The sequence below is a fragment of the Silene latifolia genome, chromosome 7, assembly GCF_048544455.1.
Source record: "Silene latifolia isolate original U9 population chromosome 7, ASM4854445v1, whole genome shotgun sequence".
Classification (NCBI taxonomy): Eukaryota; Viridiplantae; Streptophyta; class Magnoliopsida; order Caryophyllales; family Caryophyllaceae; genus Silene; species Silene latifolia.
Window position 1 is genome coordinate 25,415,953 of NC_133532.1, and position 10,123 is coordinate 25,426,075.

The 10,123-nt window shown below is 35.4% G+C and overlaps 1 protein-coding gene across 1 annotated transcript; it reads right to left on the reverse strand.

The window, feature by feature from the left end:
- Positions 1–347: 347 nt before the first annotated feature.
- LOC141591993 (putative mannitol dehydrogenase) lies at positions 348–3,243 on the reverse strand. Its single transcript, XM_074412525.1, has 5 exons — positions 3,041–3,243; positions 2,814–2,927; positions 1,465–1,978; positions 933–1,086; positions 348–828 (listed from the first exon to the last, which is right to left on the reverse strand). The coding sequence occupies exons 1-5, from the start codon at positions 3,115–3,117 to the stop codon at positions 626–628; spliced, it is 1,062 nt and encodes a 353-aa protein (XP_074268626.1). The 5' UTR covers positions 3,118–3,243; the 3' UTR covers positions 348–625.
- Between the last annotated feature and the right edge of the window lie 6,880 nt (positions 3,244–10,123).

The following is a 10,123-nucleotide window of genomic DNA, read 5'->3' on the forward strand; positions in this document are numbered from 1 at the left end:
AGTACTCGTACATGATACTCGTATATATCAGCTTCATTGTTCTAGTAAGTAGTACCTCCTCTGTCCCGATCAATTGGTGTCCTTTGGTTTTGGCTAAAGGCTAAAAAATGTAGAGGTGTAGTCTACATTTGGTAGGAGATCAGATCAGTTCACGTCAAAGTATGTCCCGATCAATTCACGTCAAAGTATGTCCCGATCAATTGGTGTCTTTTGGTAGGAGATCAGATCAGTTCACGCACTGCGTTTCTTGTCTATGCATTCAGGGACGGTTCTATAGATGATCAATGTCAGCCGACCAAATGAAATGCAGTGGTGATTAAAGATCAAACATATGAGGGATCGGTATATTGTAATTTAAACAGATTCAATATTAACACAAATAAGAAAAAGTATTAATCTTTTTTCCTTGGCAAGTATTTTTATTCAATCATAATAGTCAGAGGTGTGACCAAAATTACAGCATTCAGGAACTACAAGCACTCAAGCAGCACGATAAAAATACTTCTTACAAAGAATAAAAAAGTTAAATAAATGAACGAGCAAAGCGTATATCTTAATATCTCTAGTACATGAGTGAAGAATTCTTCAAGCAACAGATATCCAGCAGAAGCAGGAAATGACGACTTCAAGCAGATTTGAGGGTGTTGGCAATATCAATGACGAAACGGTATCTAACATCAGACTTCAGCATTCTCTCCATAGCAGTGTTCACATAGTCCATTGGGATCACTTCAATGTCCGCTTTGATATCATGTTTCGCAGCAAAATCGATCATTTCTTGTGTTTCCTGGATGCCTCCTATTGTGCTCCCTGCCACTGCCTTTCTCCCTGTCATGTTTGATTTTGCAGTTAGTTACAAGTTAATGTGATTTTTGAGCAAAACTATTGATTGAAACGAAGGAATAAAGTATATATCTAGTTTCCGTGCTTACCAGCTAGCAGAGGAAAGGCTGATAGTTCGAAAGGTTTCTCAGGAGCACCTACTAAGATCACCTTGCCATGAGTTTTCACAAGTCCGATCAGCGGAACAAGTGCATGAGAAGCCGAGACTGTATTGATTATACCGTCCATTGTTCCCATTGCCGCCTAAATACACACAAATAAAATTGAGTATAGTTGAAACTTCTTGTATCTCAATATTTATTTATTTCTATTTTTGGGTGTTTCAATGAATAGTTATCTATTTCCATTCTTGGTAACCTTTTGTGGGCCATTTTCTTAATCTTTGTGCCAAAAGCAATAGATAACTATTCATTGAGACAGAATTTTTTGGTTAGAACGGTCTAATAGAAATGTAAACATGTTTGAAAAGCAAATTTTATGGTTAGAACGGTCTAATAGATAGATAACTAGTGATTTGTTTTTGGTTGCGGAATTTTTTGAAAAGCAAATTTAAACAACCTGATACTCTCTTAGAACTGTCTAATATAGAAACGTAAACAATCTGTTTGAACCAATTATTACCTGCATTTCCTCAGGGTTGCGGCTAACCAAGAAAGAATCAGCACCCAAGCGGGTAATAGCTTCGTCTTTCTTGTTAGGCGAGGTACTAATAACCGTGACTTTAGCACCAAACGCCTTGGCAAACTTAACAGCCATGTGACCGAGACCACCAAGGCCAACAACACCAATATGAAGGCCAGGTTTATCAAGACCATAATACTTAAGAGGACTATAAACTGTAATACCGGCACATAGAAGAGGCGCGGTTGAGTCTAACGGCATGTTATCAGGAATTCGAACAATGAAATGTTGATCGACGACAAAGATATCAGAGTAGCCTCCATAGGTTTTGGTGCCATCATAGTAAGTAGATCCGTAAGTGCCTTTCATTTCAGGACAGTAGTTTTCGAGATGGTTAGAGCAATTGTCGCATTTACGGCATGATCCGACTATGCATCCTACGCCTACTCTGTCGCCTTCTTTGATGTTTTCGACATTCTTTCCTACTTCTGTCACAATCCCTACTAACTCGTGCCTGAAAGAATGGCATCACAAAGAGTAAAATCAATATTTCGTTTGTATCTAATTACTTTGTGAGAAAGTTAGTCTCTCTTAAAACAGTATTAACTTAAGACAAGAAAAATGTCATATAATAATAAAAAGTTGAGTTTTTCTACGTGATACCCTTGTATTTTATCGAATTTTACGTGTTACCTCTAAACTTAATGAAAACATCTTAAAATACCCAAACTTTTCTAATTCGCTTCTTCTAAATGTTTAGTTTATACATTTTTGATTGATTTCTCGACAATACTTTGTCATGCCATTAACATAAACCTGTTTTACTCAATCGTAAACATATTTTTCATTACAAAATTTAACTGATTAAAACCGTAATTTTTAGTAGTTTGGGTATTTTAGGAACATTTTAATAGGAATATTTATAATAGTTGGACCTCAACCATCACGTTTTGGTTGAGTTGGTTTATCTATTATGGTATCAGAGCGACCGAAGGTCACGGGTTCAAATCCTGGCAACCTCAAAACTCCTCAAAAACTCGAAGTGGAAATCCAGCACACGGTACGGGGGAGCCGGTGCACAACTAACCACTTTTCAAGCCCAACGGGCATTTGAGTGAGGGAGCGTAATAGGAATATTTATAATAGTTGGGCCTCAACCATCACCTTAAAGTTTTGATTGAGTTGATTCATCTATCACATTTTACTAAATTTAATAGTACCACCGATAATTTAAAAAACTCAAGGATACCAACTTTATTTCTAAAATAGTAATTTTTTATCAAAAAATATTCTGATATTCACATTTCATCGTAAAATAATCACATTTCAGTTGAAAGAAGGGAAAATACCCGGGAACAGCGGGGTAATAAGCATTTCCCCATTCGTTCTTGATAAAATGAAGATCGGAATGACAGATTCCACAGTATAACACTTTGAATGTGACGTCTTCGTCTCCGGTTGTCCTATACATAAAAAAAAAAAAAAAAAATCGTAAGTAAGCGAACATGTGAGCATGAGTACGCAGCAAAGCACGAGTGACTAGAAAGAAGACGATCTCAACCAAAAGCTAGCGTACCTCCTGGAGAAATCAAACGGGGAGAGAACACCAGAAGTGTCTCTAGCAGCCCAACCAAATGCCTTTTGTGATGCCATTTGTTTTAGATATTTTGTCGTACAAATTTTGTAATAAAGAAAGATGAGAAAGGAGTTGATGTTATTGGTATATGGGGAATGAATAAGAATGGAGGGCTCCAAATCCGTTTAAATAGGTTTAGGTGTGGAGGTAAATGTGCAACATTGTGACGTATCTGGTGAGGTAAGCAATTTTGGTGACAGGGTACAACTAGTCAATGCTTTATGAGACTACAAGTCAAATATTTAAATTATAGAGGCTCGTGATGTATTTTTGTGGATATTTGTTCACATGTGTGGATCTGATAAACGGATCAATTGAAATGAATGTATGAGGGATTAATTCAGGTTGAATAAGATCATTTTGGACTTGCAAAAAATTGGTTGGATTGGTTTAAGTTTGGTCATTTTAAATTCGGTTATTTTTTATTTTAGTATGTGACACTAAACATTTGGACCAGATTAATTTGGATTGCGAGTCAGATTGGGACCCCTCGTCTGGTGCTAGTGGGGTCATTTGTTTGATTCGGTTTCGTCAAATCTATGTATATATGTAATGTTGTATCGACAATAGAGGACCTTAGTCATGTTAAGTCTGTGCATGTATAAGGAATATAATATTACTATAATCTTAGACAATCACAATATTTGTAGAGATTATGAATTGTATTGAATTGATAACTTGAATATTATTGATAATAAGGGATGTTTATAATAATTGGAAACTCAACTTAATTAAGAGCATGTTTGGCCTCGATTCTCAAAAATGAGTTTTTGTTTTTCAAACTTAATTTTTCAAAAGTGTTTTTCAAAACTAGAAACGACAAATAGTTGCTTCTATTTCTATGGACAAAAATATGGATTTTTAGCTTTTGAGAAATTTTGTTTAACTTTTAGAAAACTATGTGTTTGGGCAAAAAATGTTTTTGAGTCCAAAAACACTTTTACAAACTAGTTCAAACACACACTAAAATATATCATAAAGATATGACACAATATAGAAAACTAGGACTACTATAATCTTAGACAATCACAATATTACCATATTGTGAATTATATTATAATAGTAATATTATATTCCTTATACTATGTTTTTTTTGGTGTAATGAGGGGAGCTATAAGGGTAACTTTAATGCCTGTAAAATATAAATTTAAGTTATAAGTACCGCCACTTATAACTTAACCACTTAAGATAATCGACATATGCTAGTTCAAGTTTGTGTAGGTGAGTAACAAAACATGTTTACACACAAAATACTCGGCAAGCCTAGAACAGATTTGATTTTGCTAAGTTGTGTGAAAGCCTTAAAAAGGAACATGTGAATAGCACTAGAATAGTAGAATAGGTGCCCTTAAGTTGAATGTTTCCATAGCACTACTAGAGATGTTCAATTGTACACGTGGAAGAAATATGTGAGGTGTGGAGACTAGACAAATGTAAGTGCGCACCATTATGTTTCTACTTTTAAGATTTTTATTTATCGTAGGATTAGACTTATTCGTGTGAATGGATTGGCCAATTGTATTTAAAGCCCATAACTCATCTCACGGCCCATGATGGTGGCTTAGCTTGGGCTTTTCTGACCAAAGGAGAACCCAATTCTTTAAGGCGCCTTTTTTGGATTTGAAATTTATAGGATCGAATCGAATCAACTTATAAGATCGAATCGAATCGAATCGAACTTATAGGATCTCGAATCGAACTTATAGGATCGAACTTAATCGAACTTATAGGATCGAACTTAATCGAACTTATAAGATCTCGAATCAACTTATAAGATCTCGAATCGAATCGAATCGAACTTATAGGATCGAATCGAACTTAAATTAAGTGATGTATAAGATCCGAATCGAACTTATAGGATCGAATCGAATCGAATCGAACTTATAGGATCGAATCGAACTAAACTTATAGGATCGAATCGAATCGAACTTATAGGATCTCGAATCGAACTTATAGGATCGAATCGAATCGAACTTATAGAATCTGAAATGAACTTAAATTAAGTGACTTCAAGTCCAAAAGAATAGGGCCTAAATATCGTAGATGAAATACTTTAACTTGTCGGTCATTTATAAAAATCGCTCATTTTGCTCTGATTATGTACTTAGGCTCTGTATTTTTTTTTTTTTTTTTTTTTTACTTAAAAATCACTTAATTTAAACTTACTTCAGATCCTATAAGTTCAGTTCAGTTAAATTCAGATTCTATAAATTCAGTTCAGATCCTATGCGTCACTTAATTTAAGTTCAGTTCAGATCCTATGAGCCACTTATAACTTAACCACTTAAGATAATCGACATGTGCTAGTTCAGATCCTATGCGTCACTTAATTTAAGTTTACTTTAGATCCTATAAGTTGAGTTCATATCCTATAAGTTGAGTTCAGATCCTATAAGTTCAGTTCATTTCAAATCCTATAAATTCAGCTCAGTTCAGATCCTATAAGTTCAATTCAGTTTTGTTTAGATCCTATAAATTCAGTTCAGTTCAGATCAAATCAGTTTCAGTCCAAAAAAAGAGGGTCTTACTTTTGATTAAATGCTTTTCATACCAATCGGAACAGCTAACTTTCAAATTGGAATTTTTCATTTGCTCGATATAAATGGTATCCTTGTTTGGTTAGAATTTAGGGTAAAATTATTGGTAGTCTTGAGACAAGATTTTAGTAAGTCTTGAGACAAGACTCACTCAAGACTACCAATATTCTACCCTAGTCTTGATAGAGTCTTAACAAAGTCTTAAGTTGAGTCTTAGAAATCCAAGACTCAACTTAAGACTTTGGGTGAGTCTTGACCCCACCTTCAAGAAATATTAACCAATGGGTAGGCAACATGTGTCCTTTCTTTTTGTTAAAAAAAATAAAGTGGAGAGGAAAAGTAGAGTCTGAGATGAGTCTGACGGATAATGTATAAAATCTAAGGTGAGTCTGAACAATAAAGAAATAATAAAAATTAGTGAAAAGCTGATGTGACAGAGTCTTAAGACTTGGAAGAGTCTGACTGATAATCTCACCCTTATACCATGATTAGAGCGCACGACAATATCTTTGTCTACTGCTTTGAACATAATAAACTGGCCATTTGCATTGGAAGTGAGTAATGTCGGGTTCAAATTTGGACATTTAAACTTTAAGTATGTTTGTATTCAACTCAATTTCTTATCAGAAAATTATTACGGATTGCTTAATCATTTTGAGAATTAGGCTTAAAAGTAAGTTAGAGGTTCAAAAAATCAAGCTAGATTGAGTCTATTTGGATTTCAATTTATATTTTAAGTTTGTCTATTTATATATGATCTAATTCTTTTTTTTTTTTTTGAAATAATTCTTATCGGATCCGCGAGTAATATTACACCAGAAGAACCGCCATTTTTACTTATGATAAAAAGATACTTGTGAACTCGGGCTTGGGCCTGGGCCGCACCCACATAAAGGAGAGAGAGTCCGACTTATAAGTCCAAGGAAGTTCCATCCCAAAACCAATTGGCAATGGGTGGAGTAACTCCTTGGTTTATATGATAGACAACTCTCTCCTCTTTTTCCAATGTGGGATACTCACATGTACTTTTATCATGGGTGAGCTGTATCTTGACACTCCCCCTCACATGTGAGGTCCCTGTTCAGGCAGATTGAAACTTCCTTGGACTTATAAGTAAAAGCTGGGTCGGAAAAATTGCAGTTGGACAAAAGACTTAAAAAATCCAATCTGCCTGAACAGGGACCTCACATGTCAGGGGGAGTGTCAAGATACAGCTCACCCATGATAAAGGCACATGTGAGTATCCACATTGGAAAAAGAGGGGAGAGTTGTCTATCATATAAATCAAGGAGTTACTCCACCCATTGCCAATTGGTTTTGGGATGGAACCTCCTTGGACTTATAAGCCGAACTCTCTCTCCTCTATACGGGTGTGACCCAGGCCCGACAATCGATCTTAACAAAATCACAACTACTTTTTTTAATCCTTATTTAAACTAATTGTGAAATAAGGTTTTATCCGCGAATAATGTGCAAAAAGTCTTCCACGCAAAATGTAGGAACATTCCTCTTGTTTCTTCCTTTCTCTTGTGAGTTGTTAGTTGTGACGGCACATATTCGTCACTCTTGAGTGACGAATACCATTTTACCCCACAAAGTACCAACTTTTTATCTCTCTGCAACACTATTTATGTGGTCCCCTTTCTCCACTAACCCATTTTGTTACCATTTTATCTCACAAAATATCCACCACAAATGGTAACCCGTCACAAGGGAGATCAATTACTGTTTTACCGGTCCACATACAAACACTTTGAAATCATCCAACTTATTCCGTACATGTTTTGCTTCAAGTTGCTAAAAGTCAACCATTCGAATACAAAAACTGCAAGTGACCTCTTACAATCCTCTTTCTCTTTTAATATTATTTAAATTGGTTATGAGTCGTTATAAGTTTGTGACCATCATAAATGAGAATTTGTAAATTCTAACTAAAACTCAAGTTAGTAGAAACAAAATGTGATGTTTTACGAGTACAAATATAGATAGAACATTTTAAAAACAAATTACTCATTCCACCATGATTATTTATTTACATGTAATTAGAATTTAATTAAATCACCCGAAATTATAAAAGATAAACAAATATTTAAGACGAAAGAAATAGTAATTTAATAGAGTAACCTAAATAAAAAGAGTCAAAATTTAAACAAAATCAAAATATTCATTGCGATAATTATATTACATTAGTTAGTAGTACTTCGTAATAGAATTAGTCAATTAACACAAATAATATTGCTCTAATTAAAAATCTCTAGTACCATTAATTATGAGGAAGGTGATAAATGAATCATCTCAACCAAAACCTTAAGGTAATAGTTGATACCCAACTATTATATTTATTCTTATTACGCTCCTTCACTCGATTGCCTATTGGGCTTGAAGCGTGATTAGTGCACAAGCCCTCATACCATGTGCTGAATTTCAGCTTCGTGAGTTATTGGAGGCTGCCAGGATTTGAACTCGTGACCTTCAGTCACACTGGCTCTGATACCATGATAGATGAACCATCTCAACCATTACCTTAAGGTTTTGGTTGAGATGATTCATCTATCAACCGATGATAGGTGGATTAAATTAATAAGTGGATCAAATTGAGTATGGATCATTAAATTGCTATTAAAGGCATTCTCATAATAGAAAGATAATAAATTGGCTGAAACACCCAAAATGAATCCCCCTATAACTAAAAGAATAAGAATCCTAAAAAAATTTCCCGCCTAAGTTGATTTATCTCTAAATGGGCCTTACTTTTGTCATAATTCTACACCTTAGCTGGGCTAAAGTTTTTAGCCTAAATAATCAAGTTTGCACCATTTATGACTAATAAAATAATAACCATAAATAGTGCATAGATGAGTTAGTACCGTAATCTTCGGAGATACTCCCTCTCATCCATCCTTTTTTTCCCCTTTGAAGTGGGCACGGAGATTAAGGGTGGGGAGTATAATATTGATAAATATATGAGTGGGGTTTGGTAATTGGAGAGAGGTATGAATAATTATGATTAAATATTAATAAAGGAGATGGGTGGGGTTTGGTTATTGGAGAGAGGTAGTAATAATTAGAATTAAATATTAATAAAGTATATAGTGGGGTTTGATGAGTGGAAAGAGGTAAGAGTATAATATTAATAAAAACTTTCTCAAAAAGGAAAGGGGAAGAAAACCTGAATAATCCGTTTTAGGAAATAGGGAAGAAAAGAGTGGATAGGAGGGAGTATCTTTTTGTAACTATGGAAGGTTATATAAAACTAGAAAATTCATGGGTCTCAAACAAGAAAACGTGAATTCTTTTTAAATAAGGAAGATATTGATAATTTAATTGTATTCCATAAATAAGAAAATTAGTAATTATAATGTATTTCATTATATAATTCTTTTCATTAAAGTTAATCTTTTCTTCAAATTATATAATTTTCACTGAACACTAAACTATAATATTTTAATTAAAATATAAATAATATAAAACTATAAAATATTAAATTTTTTATTGATCCTATTATTTGAGAATGACTTGACTCATACTAAGTATAAATAAAATTATAAATCGTTTTGATTACTGATGGGGCATATTCTGCACCGCTGACCAAGTCAACACACTGAGCAAGGTCAAAGATATCCACAAAGAAGTCGGTGACTTAGATCGCCTAGCCGTCGACCCATCGGCCTGTTAGCCAGGGTCTCGGCCTGACAACCTGCCAGCCGGGACACATATCCGCGTACTCACATCCAAGACCCTTGGCCGGCCTGCCATAGGTCCATCGGCCGAGGGTAGAACGGTCTTTCCACCCGATAGCCACTTGGCCACTTGGCCACTACGTGACAAAAGGTGAAAGCCTATAAATACTCCTCAACCTTCTTTGAGGAAAGGATCCCACAACTAAACCTAAATACACTATTCATCTGGTAATATCTTCCTTATCTCTCTATAACACATACCTAGCCAAGTAACACAACTTAATCCTTTAAGCTTACTGACTTGAGCGTCGGAGTGAGTACGCTTGGCGCAAAGCCAAGCCCTCAGTTCGTTCATTGTTGCAGGAGAGGCCGAGAGGAACGATAAAGACAAGAAGGGTTCAACTCAAGACATTATTCTACAAGCCACGGGTGGTAACGATACTTGCTCTGGAATTACACCCGGAACAATTGGCGCCGTCTGTGGGAAGAGACACTAGAAGCTAGTCACATTCATTCCCAAACAAAAAAAAAACCAACAAAAACCCACCCAAAAAGCTAAGAAAATGTCGAAACAACAAGATGCGATCGTGCAGAATCGACTAAACCGCATTTTACCAAGATGATACTTTCAACAAGTCGAGTCATACTGACCCTCCACCGGCGGTGTAATCCAACCGGAGTTCGGGATGCCATCAATACCCGACACGCCGCTGCCGCGCCCAACCAGGTCACCATCATGGGACATGTGGTTGACGTAGCAAAGCTGAAAATGCTCCTAGACCTAATTAGTAATACGCCCGCTCACA

What these genes read in the sequence shown, in the direction of transcription:
- LOC141591993 (XM_074412525.1), bottom strand. Translation starts at nt 3,117, where the DNA reads ATGGCATCACAAAAGGCATTTGGTTGGGCTGCTAGAGACACTTCTGGT. An exon ending in CCGTTTGATTTCTCCAGGAG is followed by an intron (nt 2,928 to 3,040) that starts GTACGCTAGCTT and finishes TTTTATGTATAG; the next exon opens with GACAACCGGAGACGAAGACG. An exon ending in AGCCTTTCCTCTGCTAGCTG is followed by an intron (nt 829 to 932) that starts GTAAGCACGGAA and finishes CAAACATGACAG; the next exon opens with GGAGAAAGGCAGTGGCAGGG.